The 23,941-nt window shown below is 45.4% G+C and overlaps 1 protein-coding gene across 1 annotated transcript in view; it reads right to left on the bottom strand.

Annotated features, from left to right (window-relative positions):
• Positions 1–23,941, bottom strand: part of noc2l (NOC2-like nucleolar associated transcriptional repressor) — a 165,941-nt gene that overhangs the window by 6,619 nt on the left and 135,381 nt on the right. Inside the window, exon 18 of the mRNA XM_078557858.1 lies at positions 4,277–4,381. Coding sequence (XP_078413984.1) covers positions 4,277–4,381 — 105 coding nt within the window. The remainder of the gene's footprint in view (positions 1–4,276; positions 4,382–23,941) is intronic.

Here is a 23,941-nt window from a genome sequence, read left to right on the forward strand (position 1 = left end):
AAAATAGACTAAGGGGAAGGTCAGTGGATGAGCAGTGACAGACATTTAAGCAGATATTTTATAACGCTCAGGAAAAATATATCCCAGTCAAAAAAGACTCGATGAGAAGGATGAGCCACCCGCGGTTAACAAAGGTGGTCAAGGAGAGTAGCCAATCAAAAACTATGGCATACAAAGCAGCAAAAACTAGTGGTAGGCCAGAGGATTGGGAGTTTTTTTAGTAACCAGCAGTGGGTGGTGAAAGAGCTAATGAAGAGAGAGAAAATTGATTATGAAAGTAAATTGGCAACAAGTATAAAAACAAACAGCAAGAGCTTCTATGGGTAGATAAAAAGAAAGAGTGGCTCAAGTGAGTGTGGGACCCTTGGAGGATGCAACTGGAGAATTGATAATGGGCAACAGGGAAATGGCAGATAACTTAAACCAATATTTTGCATTGGTCTTCATGGTGGAGGACACTTTAACATCCCAAAGATATCAGATAAGCAGGGAGCTAATGGGAGGAAAGATTTTGTCTCAGTCTCTATCACGAGGGACAAAGTATTTGAGAAACTAATGGGACTAAAGGCAGACAAGTCGTCAGGACCTGATGGCCTGTATCCAAGGGTTTTAAAGGAAGTAGCTGCAGAGATCGTGGAGGCATTGGTCGAAATATTCCAGAACTCTCTGGATTGCGGAAGGTCCCAGCATATTGTAAAACCGCTAATGCAATGACCCTGTTCCAGAAAGGAGGGAGACAAAAAGCAGGAAACTATAGGCCAGTCAGCTTAACATCTGTCATTGGGAAAATGCCAGAGTCCATTATTAAGGAAGAAATAGCAGGACATTTAGAAAAGCTTAATGCAATCAAACAAAGTCAACACGGTTTTGTGAAAGGGAAGTCATGTTTGACAAATTTGCTAGAGTTCTTTGAGGATATAACAAGCAGAGTAGATAAAGGGGAACTGGTAGATTTAGTGTATTTGGATTTCCAGAAGGCATTCGATAAGTTGCTAAATAAAAGGTTATTGCACAAGGTAAGAGCTCACGGTATTGGGGTAATGTATTAGCATGGATTGAGGATTGGTTAACACACAGAAGGCAGAGAGCTGGAACTAATGGGTCTTTTTCAGGTTGGAAAGACGTAACTAGTGGAGTGCTCCAAGGATCAGTCCTAGGGCCTCAATTATTTACTATCTATATTAACGACTTGGAGGAGGGGTCAGAATGTAATGTATCCATATTTGCTGATGATACAAAAATAGGGGGGAGGGCATGTTGTGATGAGGATATAAGGAATCTGCAAGGGGATATAGACAGATTGAGTGAGTGGGCAAAAACTTGACAAATGGAGTTTAATGTAGGAAAGTGTGAGGTCATGTACTTTGGTAGGGAGAATCAAAAGGCAGACTCCAAAAAAGAGCAGCACAGAGGGATCTGGGTGTTCTTGTGCATGAAACACAAAGTTAGCATGCAGGTGCAGCAAGTAATTAAGAAGGCAAATGGAATTTTGGCCTGTATTGCTAGGGGGTTGGAGTTTAAAAATAGGGAAGTCTTGTTAAAACTGTACAGGGTGTTGGTGAGGCCACACCTGGACTCTGTGTACAGTTTTGGCCCCCTTATTTAATGAAGGATATACTGGCATTGAAGGCAGTTCAAGAAAGATTCACTAGGCTGATTCCTGGGATGAAGCAGTTGACTTTCAAGAACAGCTAAACAGGTTAAGCCTTTATTCATTAGAGTTTAGAAGAATGAGGGGTGATCTTATTGAAATGTACAAGATTCTGAGGGGGCTTGACAGGGTAAATGTTGAGAAGATGTTTCCACTAGTGGGGCAATCTCGAACAAGGGGACATAGTTACAGAATAAGGGGTCACTCATTTAAAACTGAGAGGCGACGGAATTTCTTCTCTCAGAGGGTAGTGAATGCGTGGAATTCTCTTCCTTAGAGTTGTGGAGGCTTAAAGAGGAGGTAGATAGATTTGAGGCCTGGGGCAGATCAGCCATGATCTTATTGAATGGCGGGGCAGGCTTGAGGGGCTGAAGGGCCTATTCCTGTTCCTATTTCTTATATTCGTATGTATTCACTGGAGTTTAGAAGAATGAGAGGGGATCTCATTGAGGGGCATAAAATTCTGACAGGGATGGACAGACTGGATCCAGGGATGATGTTTCCTCTGGCTGGGGGCGTGGTGGTGGGGAGTCTAGAACAAGGGGTCACATTCTCAGGATACGGGGAAGGCCATTTAGGACTGAGATGAGAAGGAACTTCTTCACACAAAGGGCGATGAACCTGTGGAATTCTCTACCACAGAAGGAGGCCAAGTCACTGAAAATATTTAAGAAGGAAAGAGATAGATGTCTAGACTCTAAAGGCATCAAAGGTTATGGGGAGAGAGCGGGAGTACGGCGTTGAGATAGAGGATCAGCCATGATCATACTGAATGGTGGAGCAGGCTCGAAGGGCCGAATGACCTACTCCTGCTCTTATTTTCTCTGTTCCTATGTTTAAGTCTTGAGCTCAAAATATATCTGTGCAACACACATGAGCTCTCAGCATCACAAAACACACAGCAGTTACTACAAACTCCTCAGATAACAGAATCTGATTAACCGACACCTCTTACTAAATATAGTCCCAAAGCTGCATCCAAACAGGAAGCAGCAAACCTGACAAAACTTCACCATCACTTCTTAAACTCAAAAATGAAATTCCCCAGCCGTCAGGGGAAGGGCTCAAACCCACAAGCATCAGGCAATAAATATTTTGGCAGAAATTATTATTTTGATCTCTCTTGGGTGGGGGGGTTAGAAGGGGGGGCGGAGTTGGAAGGAGGGAGAGAAAGGCTGCACTGTGTAAATGATGGCTTGTTAAGATATTGAATCTTTTGGGAGTTGGGGGGGTGGAGAAGGAGTGGAGAGTGTGAGTGCGTGTATGAGGTAGAACAGCAGGATGCAGCTGTGCCAATTCAACTCTTGTCACACATCAATTTTGTCAGAACAACATTTTTCTTTCTGAACCTGTCCAAGATGTATTTTTCTTGGAGGTCTTCACACTGCCCTCGGGGTCACTAGGTCCTACTAGTACTGTGCGAGCATTTTCGAAGTGTGAGGTAATGCATTTGGGGAAGGCTAAGGCAGCAAGTAAATACACAATAAATGGTCAGATGCGGAGGAGTGTAAAAGGAACAGTGGGAGCTTGGAGTGCAGGTCCACAGATCACTGAAGGGGGCTGGATGGGTAGATAAGGTGGTCAAGGAGGCATATGGGATTCATAAGCCAAGGCATAGAATACACAAGCAGGGAGGCTATGCTGGAACTGTACAAAACTCTAGTTAGGCCACAGCTGGAGTGCTGTGTGCAATTCTGGTCACCACACCACAGGAAACATGTGATTGCACTGGACAGGGTGCAGAGGAGGATGTTGCCTGGACTAGAATTTGAGTTGAGGAAAGACTGGATAGGTTGGGGTTGTTTTCTTTGGAACACAGGAGGCTGAGGGGAGACCTAATCGACGTGTATAAGATTATTAGAGGTCTAGATAGAGTGCATAGGGAGGCCCTATTCCCCTTGGTTGAGGGGGTCCATAACCAGGGAGCATAGATTTAAGATAAGAGGTTTAGAGGGGATTCAAGGGGAATTGTTTTCACCTGGAGAGTGGCAGGGGTCTGGAACGCACTGTTCGAATGGGTGGTAGAGGCAGAAACCTTCATAACACTTAAGAAGTACTTGGATACGCACTTGAAGTGTTGTCACCCACGAGGCTACGGACCAAGAGGTGGGAAAGTAGGATTAAGTTGGATAGCTCCTTGTTGGCCAGTGCAGACATGATGGGCCTACTGGCCTCCTATGCTGTAAATTTCTATGATTCTAAATAACGTGGACTTCCCCAAATTAATCGAATACACGATTCACGTAGGATTCAGGTCTCATTCAGAATTTGCAGTGACATGCTTCCTCTGTCCCCTGCCACTCCACTAAAAGTATCTTTATTCATTTCAAACTTACGATCCACAGGGTCGGAGGCAATTAATACGGAGTAATCAGCTAGTCCCAAAGTTTGTAAAATAACATTCTCTTTCTCCCACACCCCTCAAAAGTTCTCTCAGGCAAATATGTTATCCTGTTCACACAGGCATTGCATCAAAGGCTATTTGCACTCTCATAATAAAAGATCGTGTCCACCTAGCTCATCATCCCTTCACCACCCTCCCCACTCCTCCCCGAGCCTCTGCTTCTTGGAAATGATCAACTGGCTAAAGTCTGAAACTTTTGAAACGAATCCAGGAATACGCACCATCTGAATTATCTTCAAAAGATAATGCGTCATCCTCATCATCCTCTTCACTGCTCATGTCAGACAGATCCTCCAGGAAGTCTTCATCACCTTTCTTAGATTGTCCTGCAACAACAGAGATAACAGTCTATGTCAAAATTAAGAGAGCCAAGTACTTTGTAGTGTCTACTTGGGTTCTGTTCAATCAAGCATTCTCCTACCGAGCCTTGCAATCAAGTCATTTTGTTGTAATCAGTGTCAACCAGGAGTTGTGGGGAACTGTCCAGCACAGGCTGGTCGACTCATCCAAGCGCTAGCCTTCGTACGTCCGCTGGCAGAGCCCATTCTGGGCTTTAACATCTACAAATCTGTCCGAAATTGACCTGTGATGTCACCATGCCAATCTATCAAGCGACTCAGCCAACAAAAACAGTTATTCCAAAGCATACCCCCCCAATCTCCAAAAAAAAACAGGGTTGGGATAAAGAAATGTGCAAAAGGGTTAGAAAAGGTTGTTCAGGTTAGAAAGAGGGGGCCGAGTGCTTCACTGGGGTTAGATGTTGACTCTTCACCTTTAGAAATTGGCTTCTTATCCAGCCCAGATGGACAGGATAAGCATCTTCTGTGCATGCTGGTTTGTATGGGTTCAACATGGTATCCAGTGCCTAATAGGTATAGCTGTACATCACAGAAATGACTTAATTAGCAGAAAGAGGTACAGATGACTGGTGTAGGGAATGGAGAATAAAAACAGCTCATTAATGTAGTCCGACTGACGTACATTGTTGAGGCAGAGTATGGAGAGCTTAACATTACATTTACCTGTGCTATCCTTGACCTAGGAATGCTTAATACTGGTGCCTGCAAACCAGTCTGCTTTGACTCCAACTGAAAATTGTTTGGTAGCTTTAGGATCTGAAGAAAATATTGTTGAATTAAACCCAACGCAAGAGACAATACAATCCTTGTAATCAAATCCATCTTTAACCAAAGATTACTGGCATTTCGGCAAACCAATGGGGTTCCGTCTGCTAAGACTCCCCTTCCAAGAAAGAAGTGATGTGAAGTAGGGTTGGCAGTGCAAATGTTGCAGTGTCAAGCCATTAAACTCTTAGAACAATGAAAAGGCCGCATGCCTACAGGAAAGCACGCTGGAGATAAAGTTAGCTGCATAACTTGTATTAGACCAAATATCCACAGCATTTTATTACCATTTAGCTAAGTCTCCCTCGGACCCCCAAATCTACCTTAATTTGACAATAACTCAGATTCATGTAGCACTTTATAACTTAATAAAATGACCCAAGGCACTTCACTGGAGAGTTATCAGAAATGATCTGAGCCACAGAAAGAGATGTTAGAACAGTGATCGAAGGCTGAATTCTAAGGACTGGACAAGGTAGGGTTGTTCCATTATATACAACCTCCTCTAGAGTGGAATCACTGTTTTTAAAGATCTAACGTCAATGGCCTGACACTTCCTTTAGAATTTGGGACAAAAAGAATTCAAGGAAGAGAGGGAAAAGTTATGATGTCATCAGACTTCTAGTTTAGTTGGGGCAGAATCAGTGATGCAGTGCCGCAGCAGGTCTGGCAGGTGCAAAATGTGGCTGGGTCAGAGCTTAGTATGAGCAACATGGCGATTATTGAAGTTGAACATCCTGCGCACACTGTGATCAAGTTATTACGCTGCAGGCTTTCATATATCAAAACCATAATAAAAATCAGAAAGTCTCTCAGTTACTGAAACAAAACAGTTTGCAGATTTTCAGGTGGTTACTTTACGGCATTCCCTTTTTGGCCTTTTCTCAGCTTTTAACATTCATCCTGAAAATCAATTTGACCGACACCCCGGAGGAAACCAGTGAATTTATCTCCAATCAATTTGGAACTGATGCCAATGTTTAGAAGCATTTTGCCTGTGCGAATTATCTAATACCTGAGATTATCACTGAAATACTCTGCACAAATATACATTTTTCTCAGTTTTCCTTTGTTCTCCGACATGAGGAATGTTGATACAATCAGATCTCACTTCAGATTCCCAATTCCTGGTCATGAATAGCAAGGTGAAAGCTTATACCACTGCCACTCTGTTCCTGCTGTTCTTTGTTAGGTATTATCTGTTGTGTTGTTAAGATATTATTGCTCACCCCATGCAACAGATTTCTGGTGTGCACCACTGTCACAAACCAGGATGGCACAGAAAGAAAAACATGCATTTACATAGCGCCTTTCACACATCATGACGTCCCAAATCGCTTTACAGGCCAATTAAATAACAGTGTATTAATTGCTGCAATATAGGAAATGCAGCGGCTAATTTGCACACAGCAAGCTCCCACAAACAGCAACAATTGCCATATAATCTGCCTTGGTGGTTATGTTTGAGGGATAGATATTGGTCAGTCCATCAGGGAGATCTCCCTCTGGTCACCTTCGATGGCGCTACAGGATCTTTACTATCTAGCTCAGAGGGCAGATGGGTCCTGGTTTTAACGTCTACAACAGTGCAGTATTCTCTTAATGCAAGAGTTTATGCTCAAGTCTTGGGAGTGGGGCTTCAACCCCCATCCTTGTGGCTTAAGAGGCGAAAATGCTACCAACTGAGCCATGGCTGAAACTTATACTGCCAGCCTGAGCAGGGTCATCCTGAGCGGTATCCAGAGGCAGGCGCAGGAAAATTTGCATCCTGTGTGAACTTTTGCTCAAAGCCAACCAGCTTCACACCTACTCCTCAGAACTAGCATGATTAATATTGATGGGGCATCGCCGTTTTTACTCTCTGGCCACTGCTTCCTAGTGCAATGCTGGCTTGTTGAGCTACGGCGTGGTGAAGTTGCAAGGGTGCAGCAATAACCATTCAGCACGCTAATGTGCCCACAATTCTATTCCTGTGCTATCGCGGCAAGAATTCTTCCCGAGACTGAAGGTATCTTCCGCAAAGAAGCTCAAGCAAGGGAGAGAGAGAGGGAGAGAGAGAGAGAAAGAGAGAGAGGAAAAAGGAATTTAAACTTCAGTCCTACTCTTTCAGATTTGGTCACAACTGAAGATCAGGTTTCTTAAACCCTTAGCAATGTTACAAAAGCTTTGAAAATGAAAGGAAGACTTGCATTCATGTAGAGCCTTTTATGGCTTAGGACAGCCAATGAAATACTTTTGAATCTTTGCACAGTCTCACAAACAGCAATGAGATAAATGACCAGTTATTTTATTATAGTGATGTTGGTTGATGGGTAAATATTGGCCAGGGCACCAGGGAGAACTCTCCTGCTCTTCCTTTACATCCCCCTGAGAGGGCAAAGAGCTCGCAGTTTAATGCCTCTTCCAAAAACCAGCACGTCAGACAAAAACAGCGCTGTCAGTCTCGATCTTTGTGCTCACGTCCCTGGAGTGAGGCTTGGACCTGCAGCCCCCTGACCCAGAGGTGAGAGTACTATCAAGTGGGCAACAGCTGACATCTGCTACAAGTACTGCAGATAGTGGCCTACTCATGGTATTAGAATTTTCACCGCTGCCTCTACTTCTCAGTCGCAAAGTAAAAGCACCCACTTCTGTGATAGATAAAAGTGCTTTCATTGCACCAGTAATTCTGTGATAATGACATCAGATAGACAGCATGTGATCGGACTGCATTCATATGGGAAAGCCTGGGATGGGCATATGCAAAGATACTGGATTTTTCACTGTGTCAATATCAAACTGTCCAGATTAACCAATCCACAGGAACAAGGCCAAAATCAGGGGACAAACTCCAGTAATCATATCTCATGGTGTTGTTACCAAAACCCACATCACTAGGTTTGTTCAGTGTAATTTAATTAAACTAAAGGCATTAAACTGCTTCTAATTGCAATCCCCAGGGCAAACTGAGGTTTCAAATCTAAAGAGCTTGATTTAATTTACAGGACGAAAATCAGATTACGATGCAATTTAACTCCTTCCAGTCTTGTAGGTGCGAAGTGGAGCCGGTGAGACCAAGAACTTAAAGACGCCAACATGTGCAATAAAATCCCAGAACGATGGGCCACCAGAATGATAGGTTTCCCCTCCACGTGATGGAGTCCTGGTTAATTTCGATGCTGCACAGACTTTATATTATAGATAAATATAAAACTCTGCCCATGTCCCTGCCATTTGAAAAACGACACATTGACTTTTGGGCTGGTTTTAAACTTTAGGGGAAATGCATCAGTTAACTGATGACTGACAGTTAACTGCCAAGCTTTGTTTAAGTTCAAGCCAGGCAGGTTGACTCCGATTGATCAAAGCATTGCCGTGGGGAATGAACTAGAGTGAACTGCATGGACTGCAATGGTTCAAGAAGGCAGCTCACCAGTACCTTCTCAAGGGAAATTAGGGATGGGTAATAAATGCTGGCCCAGCCAGAGAAGCCCACACCCCGTGAATGAATGAATAAAAAAAAAAAAAAAAAATGGCTGTTACCTATTTCGTTTAGCTGAAAAAGACGCAACGTGTGTACATGTTCTTTCTGTTGGCAAAGGACAGGGCCCTGTCCCATTGGCAATGTCTCTACCAAGGTCCACCTGCCAACCAATCAGCACTCTCTTCCCAGGCAGTATAAATTGTTAACAAAATAAAAACAGAATTACCTGGAAAAACTCAGCAAGTCTGGCAGCATCGGCGGAGAAGAAATCAGTCAACGTTTCGAGCCCTCATGGCCCTTCAGCAGAACTGAAGCATAGTTTCAACAAGGGAGAAATATAAATTGGTTTAAGGTGGGTGGGGGGGAAGAGACACATTGAGGGTGTGGTGTGAGCAGATAATCAAAAGATGTCAGAGACAAAAGGGTCAAAGAGGTGTTGAAGGTGGTGGTTGTTCACTTTACATGGATATTCTGCGAATTGTCCTGATGAGTGCAAGGCAAAAAGCTTCGGCAACATGTCTCTTTTTTCAGCAATACTCAAGTTCTGTACTACTAAACGGCAAGTTTTATTTCACCCTTTTTCCTATCTTTTGACTCATTCCAAATAATTATGCGACAACTTGCGATGGCCTTTGGACAAGCACCTGCAACTTGCAACTTGCCTCAAGAATTTATAAGGAAGTCCCATGTTTACTCAGGAATTCAACTGGACGATAATTGAAAAGTGAATTAGCACACATATGAGCTCAATTAGATGTGTTCTTATGTGCTCCAATCTTTTCTTACACTTTTACTTTTAAAAGTGTAAATAAGTTGCGGCATTTATTTCCAGAGCAACATTTTTCATTTCAAAAATGTTGTTTCATTCACAGAGTATGATAGGATATTCACCAGCCGACCTCCTGTTGCACTGCACACGCAGAATCAAAAGCAAGTATAATCTTCAGGCAAACCAAGGGTACAGCGCAGAGGTATTTAGACCAGGGCCGATAGGCGTCATCCAGTCCCCAGCACAAATCCTCCAGCCTGTCTTTATTTTTATATTTCCATTGCAAATTTCTATGGCTGCATTTGTCTATGTAAACGTGTCACGCTGTAAATACACACTCCTACCAATGTTGCTGGGTGCAGCGCTTCCCCTGGCAAAATTGCGCGTTGGGCTTGTGACACGTTGACACGGACCAGTTCCGGCTGTAGGACAATATTGTGGAAACTGCGAATATATTGAAGGATAGCGAGAAGCTATACTGAAGCTGTGTTTCCATGTCGCTTAACTGCATTACCCCCATTCCCAAAGGCCGCCCCTGAAGGGAAACCCAACACATTGAGGACTCGCACACAGCACTGCAGAATGCAAGGAGGCAGCTTCTAAGCTCCGAGGCTCAGCTGCACTCTTTTGGGAGGCCAGATGTCTCACGAACGCGTGGAAGCAAATCAGATTCAAAGGTTGATAAGTAAACATTTGCTTTGACGATGGCCTGGGATAGGCTGACGTGCGACCATGAGAAGATTAAATTGACGCTCAAAATCCAGGCCCAGAAATGCCTCATGCAGTCATTAGGTTGGTGTTCAACTGAAACCCCCTAGTATCTAATACACTCTGCCCACCCAGCACCAGAACTCTTTCCCACCTGTGTCCGCCAATTTAACTTTCTGCCGGTTTTATTGCTTAAGTACATTTTCCCACTATTAAACGTTGACCACAACTCTTCCATTGAGCGGGAGGGAAAAAGACGCTTGTTTTTAAATCGTCTTTTCCATGTCGCTCCCATTAAAAATACCTCGGTCCCTGCTTCATAAAGGTTTACCTGAGAGACCTGAATTGGATTCCGTTCATCATCTTCCGTAAAATCAAATACTGGAGACGCCAGTTCATTTTTCATAATGAAATTGGGGAACAATAAAATTCAAGCAAATTCTGTCAGTGAATAACCATTGGAGAATAGAGCATCTATTTTATTTTTATATTAGTGCACTGAGGTGCCACATACAGTTAGAATCGAAAAATCGCTGGGATACTTACTCTGGTTTCTGTTTCCCCCTTCACTACATCGAGGAACTTTATAAATCCCTTTTGAATACTTAACTCCTTAATCCTCGGTAGCGTTATCAGTGACTATATGTACCAACGTGACAATTACAGTGTCTGTGGGTTAATGACGTCTGGCGTAGATGATGGTCAACTGAAATGTGAGAGTCAACATTGTGGGAGGAATGTGTGGCAATATGGGATTGATAGAATTGAACACTGATGTATTACAGAGTTTTGTGATTGCTATTTCATCGGGGAGAAACTGAAAATAGCACATCCCTGTTGTCTGTCATATCTGGATGCTTTCAGGTTATGCTTAAAGTAATAATGCTGCCTTTTGCCAAGGTGATGAGGAAAATTACCAGCCTCATTTAAAACGTGTGGTGTAACATTTACAAATTCTCAAAAGTGCGGCACTGTCACTGTAGAAAGTGAGTGCCATTTAGTGTTGAATCTCGTCCAAACTCCCAAACCCACATCGATCCTCCCCCCTTCTGGCCCATCTATCGAATTGAGCAAGGCCCAATGGGGGAAGAAATCAAGTTATGGATTCCATCATTCATACAACCTGGCTTTGTTTTTGTATGTAAATTCAATATTTTTTCCTTTGTGCAGTTGACCTTAAATTGCTTGAATTTCTTTGCGCAAATAACAAACTGTAAAGAAATGCAGGCTGCTGTATACATGCCAAAACCCTACATTGATTGCAATATTGCCAACTTTTTGCTGACTTGGGCTAAATGGTCAGTTTTTTTTTTCACTGCTGTACATTCTATGTAATTCCTTAGTGCATTGCACTAACATTGTTAAGCCGTGCGTTATATTGACACAAAAATCTGCCAAAATAATGACCTGTCATTTGCACAGGCCGATATGGAGTGCTGACCAATATTGTCACCCAGTTTATTTTTAAGTCGCTTTATTAATAATCTTCAAACACCTCAACATACGCTGAAGCGAAGGTCAATTCTGCTTGTTCAGATGGGTGGGAAAGATTCTCGGCATCTCCCGAAAAGCAGTAAGTCCCCCCCCCCCCCGATATCCTGACCAACGTGCACCCCTCCAAACACCAGGGCAGCTTAGGTGGTCACTCACCTCAATCTCTTGTTTGAAAAATGTTGCTCTGCACAAACTGGCAGCCAGCTCTGCCTCTTGAATAGTGACAAGACTGCAAAAGGGGTCAGCTGGCTGTGAAGCATTTCGAAACAGAGGGTATAAGGTGCTATATAAAGGTACGTTATGCCACCTCCAAAAGCACTGCCTCAATATTGCCCCTCCGCGTCAGCCCTGATATGCGCTCAAATCCTGGGGCGGGGTTCAAACCCCCCCCCCCTCCATTCGTCCGATTCAGCGTTGAGGCGTGCCTCCATCTGAACAAGGCCGGCTTTTTATTCATCTCCCCCCACCCCCCCGTCCCCGGAGTCACGCCTGCAGGTTAAGAATAGCCTAATCAAGCCCTCCCAAGTCTGCCAGGGAGAGTTTGCAGTCAGCTGAGCAGCCTCCCACACTAGCACGTTCAAGACGGGAAATTCACTGGCGTCGGCAATCAATACTCCCCCCGCCCCCACCACATCAGGGTTACAACGCGCTGTTCTCCAGCTGCTGTGTCCTCTCCACCCACAGGCTCCTCTCAGAGGCTGCAAAACCGCTGGGCATCAGGCAGCCTGCTCTCTCTCTCTCTCTCTCTCTCTGCTTGCTCCCCAGCTTCTCGTCTGGCTAGGTCCCTTTCTGAAGCTAAACCTCCTGCTCCACTTGCCCAGGTCTACATTGAGTGCTCTGGCAACCCACCCTCCACTTATGGCGTATTCCTCTTCAAAACTGCCTCAGGGCCTGCAGCGATAGGCTGAGCAGCAGGAACAGGCCCCGCTCGGTCCCCGAGGAAACAGCCCCGCCTCCACCTACTCTTATTGTACTTCCTTTTACTTCTGATCTTGCGTCTCCTCCCTTCTCAATTCCTTCATCACTAGTATTATACGTTCCCAACCTTTATGTAACCCCTTACACCCCATCCACAAACATTCACTCCCTCTACTGCCGACGCACAGTAGCAGCAGTGTGTACCTTCTACAAGATGCACTGCAGGAATTCACCAAGGCTCCTTAGGCAGCACCTTCCAAACCTGTACCCACTACCATCTAGAAGGACAAAGGCAGCAGATAGATGGGAACACCACCACCTGGAAGTTCTCCTCCAAGTCACTCACCATCCTGACTTGGAAATATATCACCGTTCCTTCACTGTCGCTGGGTCAAAATCCTGGAACTCCCTCCCTAACAGCGCTGTGGATGTACCTACACCACATGGACTGCAGCGGTTCAAGAAGGCAGCTCACCACCACCTTCTCAAGGGCAACTAGGGATGGGCAATAAATGCTGGCCCAGCCAGCGACACCCACATCTCGTGAATGAATAAAAAAAATTTGCATGGTTTAGTCCAGCCCAGGAAATGATTCTCACGCCCCCTTGGAAATATCGGCTTTGCCTTTAATACATCATTCTGCCCGCTTCACAAATCTCCCTCTTTTAATTAGCAGCTCGCTGAATGAAATAATATCCCAATGTATCGTTATTTTTTTATCCCACCTCACACCAGAAAGACATGTTTGCTGAAAGGTGATGTCCTTCAGTACCTCACAGGCTGGATTTTACAGAACATCCTAGTCCCTACCTCCCAACCCTGACAGAAAGGTCAATCGTCAGCCCATCGACCGGAAACCTGGCTGCCCCGTAGGACGGCCTTAATTGTTTCAGAGTGGGGCTTCTGTCCCTCAACTGGGAGGAAGCCCCCGCTTTAGAAGCCTGCTGACCAATCTGATTGGCCGGCAGCTCTGAGGTGCCAGCAGCGCCAGGTTCGAACTGTGGCCACTGCTGGGACTACAGGAGACCCACCCCGACAACAAGAAGTGAAGGAACCCAGACTTTTGGATGGTCCTGCTGGGGGCGGTCAGGGAAGTGTGGTTTTAGAGGCAGGAGGGGTGGGGGAAGGTTAAAGGGGAAGTGCCTCCGATGGGCACAGGAGGCGCCCATCACCTCACCAAGGAGGCACCAAGCCCCTCCCTGCCCGGCAGCAGCCCTCGCGATGAAAGCCGCTGAGCTACCCACCTGGCCTCCGCCTTCCCTTGCTGCACATAAAAGAGTGGCGGAGGCGGAATGAGGGCCCTCAAGGGGGGAGAAGGGGGAAGGTGCAATCACAGTGCGACAAGCTTATGGAGGAAATTCCCATTCTAAGCTGTAAGTAAACATAGAATCAAAGGATGGTTACAGTGCAGGAGGCCATTCGGTCCATCGCATCCATGACAGCAAGAGCAACGCACCTAGTTTAAATCCCCTGCCTTCTCCCCTGGACCCTTATCTTCAGATAATTACTCAATTCCCCTTTGAACACCTCGATTGAATCTGCCTCCACGTCACCCTTAGGCAGTGCATTCTAGGCCCTGGGCACCCGCGCACATAAAAAGATTTTCCTCATGTCGCCGTTGCTTCTTTTGCCAATCGACTTAAATCGGCGTCCCTCTGCTTTTCGGCCCTTCTGCCGATGGGAGCAGTTACTTGCCGTCTGCTCTGTCCCACGATTTTGAACACTGCTGTCCAGTTTCTCCTTTTTGGAGAACAGCCCAGCTTCTCCAATCCATCCACATAACTGAAGATCCCCATCCTTGCAAATTCTTGTAAATTTATTCTGCACCTGCATATCCTTCCAAAAGGTACCGGGAATGAGACACAATATGCGCCATTTGAGGTTGAACCAGCGTTTTTAAAAGCGGTATAGCGTTTACAGGAAACTTGCACAGATGACAGAGCTCAGATACTCAATATTCAGAGAGGGGCGCACTTCCGCAGGTGACTGAACTTTCTCGCGAACGCTAAAAACAAGATGCGACTGGTCCCAGCCACACAATAACTGCACTACTTCCACCCACAAAAATATACTGGAAAATCTCCAGGATCATACTAACTAACAGGACCGCTGTAGCAAGAAAGCCAATTTAGGAAAGGGAACATAAATTCTCCAGGACTTGTACTTTTTAAAAAACTATCAAGGGTACTTGCACACGATCTTGTAAAGCAGCAGCCTAATCTCAAAAGGGGCAGCGAGAGTAACCAACCCAAGCTTTGCTGTTGAGCTCTCAGAGGTCATGTGAACTCTTGATTGATGACTGCTTGGCCATTCACACCAAGGAATCTGTCCTCCTTCCATGTGTTTTCTAAACAGCACGCCCTTTCCCTATTTCTGAACATAAGAATTAGGAACAGGAACAGGCAAGAGCAACTCAGCTCGTTCCAATCCCCCACCTCTGCCCCGGGGCCACACCAAGGAATCTGTCCTCCTCCGCTGTAATTTCTAAAGAGTAGGCCCTTTCCGGTTTTATGAACATAAGAATTAGAAACAGGCCATTCGGCCCCTCGAGCCTGCTCCGCCATTCAATAAGATCATGGCGGATCTGATTGTAACCCCAACCCCACATTCCCACCTACCCCCCGATAACCTTTCACCCCCTTGCTTATCTGCCTCTGCCTTAAAAAATATTCAAAGACTCTGCCTCCACCGCCTTTTGAGGGAGAGAGTTCCAAAGACTCACGACCCTTAGAGAGAAAATTTACCCACAACTCTGCCTCAAATGGGCAACCCCTTATTTTTAACCAGTGACCCCCTAGTTCCAGATTCTCCCACAAGAGGAAACATCCTCTCCACATCCACCCTGTCAATACCTCTCAGGATCTTAAAAGGAATCAAGTCGCCTCTTACTCTCTTCTAAACTCCAGCGGATACAAGCCTAATCTGTCCAATCTTTCCTCATTAAGACAACCCACCCATTCCTGGTGTTAGTCGGGTAAACCTTCTCTGAACTGCTTCCAACGCATTTACATCTTTCCTTAAATAACAGACCAATACTGTGCACAGTACTCCAGAAGTGGTCTCATCAGTGTCCTGTACAACTGAAGCATAACCTCTCTACTTCTATATTCAATTCCCCTCGCAATAAACGATAACATTCTCTTAGCTTTCCTAATTACCTGCTGTACCTGCACACTAGCCTTTTGTGACTCATGCACTAGGACACCCAGATCCCTCTAAATTTGCATTTGCACTTCACAACAAGGGACAATTTTTCTCATCAGATATCAATCGTTCAGTCCACTGCACTCCATTCCTCATCTGTGCGAACTTACGTCAGCCAAAATGTATGGCGGAGGGTTTTAGACAGGGGGATGAGGTGAATTCCATTTTCAACTTGGAAACTTTTTCACGCAGCGACTGGTTAAGATCTGGAATGTGCTGCCTGGGTGTGTGATTGGGGCAGGTTCAATCGAGGCATTCAAGAGGGGATTAGATAATTATCAGAAAGGGAAGAATGCTGAGGGGCAGGGCAGTGACAAGGTAAACTGCCCATTCGGACAGCCAGTGCAGACACAACAGGTGAAACGGGCTCCTTCTGCGCTATAACAATTCTGTGATAAAAACCGCACTGTTGGAGAGAACAGATCTCTAACTAGCTTCAAACTTTTAAAATGGACCAAGACTAACATGGAATCACATACACACACACACACACCCAGCTGGCTCTCACTTGTACTCATTGGAATTTTACCAGCAATCTATGTATGGGTTGGGTGGTGTGTGTGTGTGTGTGTGTGTGCTTGGCCATAACGTGGCAAGCGAAGATGTGGAGTGCCTGTCGTCTTCCCACTGGCATTTTGCCAGCAACAGGGAAGTAGTTGGAGAACTGCCTCTGGTCCAGAGGCCAATCCAGCCACTTGTGGCCAATCAAGCACCTCTTCCCGCTGCCATTTTACCAGCGGTGGGCAGGCCTTCTGTTGCGTGGGGATATCGTCGGGTGAACCAAAACAGCCTCCCTGGGGGTTTGTGGTGGGGTCCCTCCTAATCGGACACTCTGTGGTCGTGGAGGGGGATCCCACGGTGGGGGGGGGGGGGGGGGGCGGCGGCAATGGTGCTACCTCCCCATACCAATCAACCCCCGCCCCTGCTGGGATCTTCCTGACTGGCTCTGGTGCCCCCAGGTCCCATTAACCTGCGGCTGGGAGGGCAGCATACTCCCATGGCGTCCTCTCTGCTAGCTGCAGTGCCATCAGCGGCCACCACTCCCAGTGGCGCTGCTGAGCTGCTGGCTCTCCCATTGGCCGGCAGATCTTTGGGGCGGGGGGGGGCGTTGGGCTTCCATCTTTTAAAAGGATGGGAGCCTGGACTACAACCAATTAGCAGTCGGCTGGTCAGAAGATGCGGCCAGGAAGTCATACGAAATACCGAAGCGGGTTTGCCCCTGGTCTCTTGCTTTGCTTCAAAATTCTGGCCACAGACTGCAGTGTTTCAGAATCTTTAGCAATCTAATTAGTATTGAAGGCCAAAAACGCATCAGCTGTTGTAAGAGACGGTATCTTGTTTTTAGAAAAAGAAATGGGGTAAGAAGAGAGGGGGAGCGTTAACAACGTTTTTTTGAGGTTACTGCAAGAACCAAAACGTTTAAATGCTTTTCTTTCAAATATGAAGGCAATTACTTGAATCATGTAATTTTAACAATTTTTTTTTTTAAGGGAAAAGCTGGAATTATAAATCAGTAAAATGACAGACACGACTTTAAATGAATTTCAGAGCTCTCTTCATAGTTATTAGCCCCGCCACACACACACACACACACACACACACACACACACACACACACACAGCAGTGCCGACTATCTGAAGAGCACAGATCTAATTGTTTTCAGAGCAGCACTGGAACAGCTCAGAGGCGTAGCGCTGCTCCCAATTAGCGAGGGGTCTGGACAGAGGTGATTAGCCGCATCTGCCCGAACACAGCTTCAAACAGGATGGATGAGTAATTGGCGAACAGAGGGGGAGAGATAGAGAGAGAGAGGGGGAGAGAGAGAGAGAGAGAGAGAGGAAAACAGTTCTCTTTATGGTAACTATGACAACCATTTGATCACCTAGCCACCTGCAGGAGCTCAGTGGATGCCGAGTCTAAAAGCATTATGTATCACAGGCACATGGAAACAAACTCATTAAACAGAGTGCAGCAGGAATTGGGTTCAGGGCAGGAAGATCATACCAAGGCAACTGCTTCGAATTATAAGGTCCACAGGGATCCCAGCCTACAAAGACTAAGACTTTCTGTGAGATAGGAACCATCTCCGAGGCAGAGCAAGCATGGACGGAGAGTGCCTCTACGTGTTAGCAAGCTCTTAACAGAAATCAATATTAGATGGGAGAGACACACGTCCTGATCAAGGCTTGTGGTCCGTTCTTGACCTCCTTTGAACAGAGGCTCCCAAAGGGTTAAAGTCTTTCAAGAGCACAATAGCCTTCTATATGGACCTCCACGCAACAAATCTACAAGTGCTCCACTTTCAGGGACACAAGTCTTCCCTTCCATCTTCTAACCTCCAATGTAAACATACGCCCCAATCTTCAAGTGCTTTTATTAAGTTTGAGCATTGATGCAATGGAAAGTATAAGTCGCGGCTGAGAAAATAACACTATCATGTCAATTTAGTTTGTCACTCTTGCTGAGGTTATCGTAAAGCAGAGCACTGATTTTCCTTAGCTCCCGTTCAACTGAATCTGCGCCTCAACGAACAAGTGCAGCAAAACCTCAAGGGCCTCAAAACTGAGGCAGTGAGAAATAACGTACGAAAATGTGGCTCGTGATTAAACGCATGTGTTTGAAAAAGCTTATAAATATTCTGCTCCCTGAAAATAATCACTCATCCTTTGGGAAAACACGCTACTACCCTTGAAGACACAGCAAAGCAGAGCATTTGTTCGAAAGTCAAATCCGTTACCAGCAAAAACCCAAAACCCAATTGGTTAACCTGCTTCATTTCACTGTACAACCACTAAATGTAATTTTTAAGAAAACCAGATAAAAGGATTTGAGGGGAGCAATGACTACTCCAGTATGTAACCCACAAGCAAAGCCAAGCCATTTTGTAACTCGTCCCAGGATTAACCTAATGAATCAATCATTATGCAAACAGCCAATAAATAGACTTAATCCTCTTAATCCCCCTTTTAAAAGCTCGTTGCCATTGCTACAAACCTCGTTCTTATCTTCCTTTACTCGGTACGTTGCCCATTCCATCTTTCTTCAGCCTTCAATGTGGTGTGCAAAGTCAATGAGGCTGTACTGACACTGAAAGTGTAGCAATGATGCCCAGCAGTTTCGCTACACTTATAAAGGCAGGCTTGCGTTTATATTGTGGTTTTCATGGCTTCAGAACATCCCAAAGCACTTTACAACCAACTAACTACTTTTCAAGCGTAGTCACTTTTCGTCAAGCTGGAAACTCTGCTGCCAATTTATACACAGCAAGCTCCCACAAACAGCAACGAGCTCATCACCAGACAATTTGTTTTTGTGATGTTGGTTGACGGGTAATTATTGGCCAGGGCGCCGCAGAGAACTCCCCTGCCCTCCTTTGGGGTCTGAGCCATCTGAAGAGGGGGGTCCTCAGTTTAACATCTCACCTGAAAGATGGCAACTCCGACAGTGCAGCACTCCCTCACGACTGCACTGGGGCGTCAGCCCACAGTTTCGTGCTCAAGTCTCTCAGGTGGAACTTTTAACCCACAAACTTCTGACTCAGAGGTCGGAGGGCTACCCACTGAGGCACGGCTGACCCTATATGGTGCAAGGATGGCCTAAATCTGGAGTCCTGACTCAGGTTGACACTGCACGCACAGCAAGCTAGGCCTCTGCTCCCATAGCAACAATCAGCCACAGGAGCCAGGTCACAACAAGGCTGAAGAATTACTGGGCTGGAGTGAAACTCTGGTAAGAGTCTCAATAACTGATTTACACAGTGCTGATGTGAAGCTAAAACAATCTCACCCAATGCTAAACCCAGTGTAATCACAGCTGTAAAACCTGAATTTGGCTCCTAGGTTGATTCCACTTGCTGAAAAAAAGTCATGATAATTTGAGCTCTATTTATCACAAGCCTTTAATTAAATTAAGTGGCCAAAGGTTGTCACATGACATACGCTGCCTGAACTGGATATTCATTCACTGGCTCGCAACTCAACCCAATTTCTAACCAGTCGCCAGGTTTCATATAAATTCTGAGCCAGGATTTTTGCTGTCAAGGCTGCCCATGTAAACCATGTCCTCAGAGCCCAAGGACACGTCTTTTTTTTAAAAAAAGAAAGTGACAGCTCCTTGTGACACTGCAGAGCCGCCAGTTGTTGCCATCGTCTCTCAGGCTTGGCACTCGGGGCCCAGTCTGAAGTCACAGTGATGGCCCTCACTGTTTTCAATCGAGCTCCCCTCTGGGGGGGATACACCTTCCCTGCGATCTCGAGGAGCGGCTTTGTAAGGATCTGATTTAGCGAGGCTTCGTGGTTTAAAACAAACCGTCGTCAACAGATATATTTTTTGGCATACCTTTCTCCACCCCCCCTTGCCCCGCCCTCCCTCCCCTTCAATTAATGATACAATACACTTTTCCTCGAAATCAATTGGAGATTAATACTTGATGAGCCTGCCGTGAAAAATGCCACAATCCTTAACTGCCTTATTTAACTGTGGCCAGGCATCAAGGGATCACACAGTTCCTCAGCTGTGGGTCCCCAACAGCAAAAACTCCAATTACTATTAAAATGGCACACATCTGAAACAGATACTGGGGAGGTGGCGATAGGGTGGACATCTAATGAGTGGGGCCAAATAAGATTGCAACTGGCCATAGTATCAACCGTCCGCGAAAGAACCCGCCTTTGATTACCAGTAGCTGTCGTGCCACGCGCACATAACAGCGAAACAAACACCCGCACTATCAGCCTAATCTCCTCTACGGAAACCTGAATTAGTAAATGGGCTGGTAAAACACAAACAAGCACTAGTTGAAAACATCGGGGCTCTGTAGGAATAAAAAGCACTTCAAGTAAATTCTCCAGGCCAAAGTGCTGCTATGTAATCCCCTCCAACTCCTGTTGCTAAGGACACCTCGCTTACTATGGCAACAAGAGGAGAGACACTCCTGCTCACTGGTTCTCTTGGCGCTACTGAGCTGATCTGTGTGGTGGCCGCGGGCAGAAGCAGCAACTGCGGCCCACGTAAATTCAGTGTGTGCCGTGTGTAACTCAGTAACTGCAGTCGGAGCCAGTGAGCTGAGTGCCGTGTCTGATCATCGTCAAACAATGAGTGCTCTGCCCACCTGTGCAGACTTGTTTTTCGCTACCTTGTGATCAGTGGCGCACTCGAGCACTGAGCAACTGACTAGAGAGTGCAGCACGTACTTGGTAGCACGGTCTGCTTAACCCTTTTACAGACTACACAAGCAATCCCAATACCAAACAACCCCAAACCTCCTTCGACAACAGCCTGGTTTGGTCAGTGCACATTAGAAACTCCACTATTTCAAAATCCCATGGTCAAACAAGGCTCAAAGCTTCAAGCCAAGCTTTGACCCAGCCACAATACCAGACAGCTGACTAATGAGTAGCGCCTTGTGTCGAAGGGGTAAAGGGTTTGCATTTTGTGGGTGCAAGAATTGAGGCACTCTTCTAGGACAAAGGCCCATCTACAGAAGAAAGTGGGGGGGGTAAGAAGGCCAAATGACAGGCATGGCTCCAATCTCTTAAAGGAACATGGAGTCCAGTGGCTGAACCAGACTCAGTGAACAGTATGATTTTCTATTTCAGTCAGATACTAGGGGAGACAGTGTACCTCCTGCAGGGATGTCCTTAGTCTCTACTCAATCCTGACATGACCCTCTCAATCTGCTTGTGAGGTGTCTGCACTGCTGGTCTATAATTTGAAATCAAAGCGTGATACATGTGGGTATTTAAACGGGATTAAATTTTCACAAATAAGCAAAACGCTCTTCAAGGCTACTTCCAAATAACGTTGCAGATTAAACGATTTATGCTTGGGGCGGGGTAAGGATGAAAATTAAAGGGCACTACCGCCAGTTTAAACTTTAACGGCCAACATTAATTGGAAACAAAGTTTTGCCATCTTGGTCACAAAAGCTGGGTAAATGATGCTGGTTTATGTTGGAACTAGAGAACAGAAGATGCATAAAACACTCTCAATCCAAGAATGGCATGAGCTTGATGCAAAGTCACGCTCCTTTTACTTTGCTCTAACATGCATTATCCCTTCAAAACCCTGACTGTTCCAGTGCACTACGCCCAACTCCCACATCAACTACTCCAAGGGAGTGAATGAACATTCCAATTTTAGTCATAAAACATTTCTACTTCTCTTCAGCCCTGAAGAAGAGTCATACGGACTCTGTTTCTCTCTCCACAGATGCTGTCAGACCTGCTGAGATTTTCCCCAGCATTTTCTGTTTTTATTTCCAATTTGAGTGTCCAATTATGGGACATTCTGCGCTGCGGTTCACACCCAAGAGGGAATTGGATTGAGACTAACCAAACTCATTTTACTTGATGACACAAGTGTGCAATCCTCAGAGATAAAAGCAGTTTGTCTAACTCATTTTAGCACTCAGTCTCTCCATGAAGCCACTAGCTATTTTGCTGTTATCTTTTTATTCCATACAGACTGACAAATAAGCGAGTAGGATTATATTCTCTCCGACAGCAGAGAGGCAGTAGATGCATTCTGTTATCAATAGTTGCTTAGTAGCAACCCAAGGCTCTCTGTAAGGGGAGCAGTGACACCAAGCAGGGAGGTGGAGAAGAACATCATTGGTGTTTATTGTAGCTGCTGGTTTAAGTGTCCTTGGCAGAATAGATGCCAGGGGTTTGAAAATAATTTGCTAGTCAGGGCACCCCCACAGCAGGATTAATGGCCGCCAAGCTTAATTTACACTAATCAGGTGGAAAATGAAAAACACAGCCTCATCCTTTACAGATTCAACGCGAATTGAACATTTTAAAAAATGTAATATTTCTAACCTTCCAGCATTTTTAAAATGTTAATATAAGTGTTGCAGATTTTGGGCATTTATCACAGTTGCCAGTCAGCCACCAGCAAGGTTATTGCAGAGTATTTACAATGGGTGGAACAGGCAGTTCAGCCCATCAAGTCGATGCCTGCGTTTGTGCTCCATACGAGCTTCCTCCACATCATTTAACCTTCTATTCCTTTCTCCCTCGTGTTTATATAGCTTCCATCCACGCTAGTCGTCTCAACTACTCCTTGTGGCAGCAAGTTCTACATTCTAACCACTCTCTGGGTAAAGAAATTTCTCCTGAATTCCCTATTGGATTTATAAGCGACCATCTAAAAAAAAAAAGACATGCATTTATATAGCACCTGTCACAGCCCCAAAGCGCCAATGAAGCGCTTTTGAAGTGTAATCCCTGTTGCGATGTAGGAAACATGGCAGCCAATTTGCGCACAGGAAGCTCCCACAAACAGCAATGTGGCAATGCCAGATAATCTATTCTTTGTGATATTTGCCCAGGCACAAATATTGACCAGGGACAACTCCCCTGCTCTTCTTCAAAATAAAGTGTCATGGGATCTTTTATGCCTGAACACGGTACCTCCGACAGTGCACTGCCCCATCACGACGCTACTGGAGTGTCAACCTTTAGCTTTGCGCACAAGTCCTCGACTGCAGCTTAGAGCCAATGAGATATTTTTTCCGTGCGGTCACTGTTCTAATGTGGGAAACACAGCAATCAATTTATACCAAACGGCAATGTGATAATGACCAGATAACCTGTCTTTGTGATGTGGATTGAGAGATCAATACTGGCGAGGACTCCGGGGAGGTCTCCCCTGCTCTTCTACCGCTTTTTGTTTTTTTGTTCCTACAAGTGGTGCTCGAACCCACAGCTTTCTGACACCAACGGGAACACAGCCGAAAACTAAATCTTAAAACCCTAAATATAATTTCTGGTCTCGTCCGCGTGTGGAATCATCTTCTCTATGTCTAACCCTTTACAGAATCATAAAGACCTCTATCAGGTCACCCCTCAGCCTTCTCTTTTCTAGACAAAACAGCCCCAGTCTGGCCAATCTCTTCTACTAGGGCAGAACCTCGGAGTTCTGATACCACCCTAATAAACCTTTTTTATTTTTGCACCTCCTCCAGTGCCTCTGTAAACTTTTTATAACATGGAGGCCAGAACTCTGCACAGTTGCCGAGTATGGTCGGAATTATTCATCCTCTTTAGCAGCTGGGCTCTCTAAACATAATTTGGATGGATTTATGCAGCATTCTTTTAACTTCTTCTCTAGTCCATGTCGGTGGGTCTTGCAGGTCACTGGTCTTAGTGAGTTTGGGAGATTTACACTGAGAGCTATGTTTTGGGGACCACTAAATCAGTG

This window comes from Cetorhinus maximus, chromosome 15 (assembly GCF_964194155.1).
Source record: "Cetorhinus maximus chromosome 15, sCetMax3.hap1.1, whole genome shotgun sequence".
NCBI lineage: Eukaryota > Metazoa > Chordata > Chondrichthyes > Lamniformes > Cetorhinidae > Cetorhinus > Cetorhinus maximus.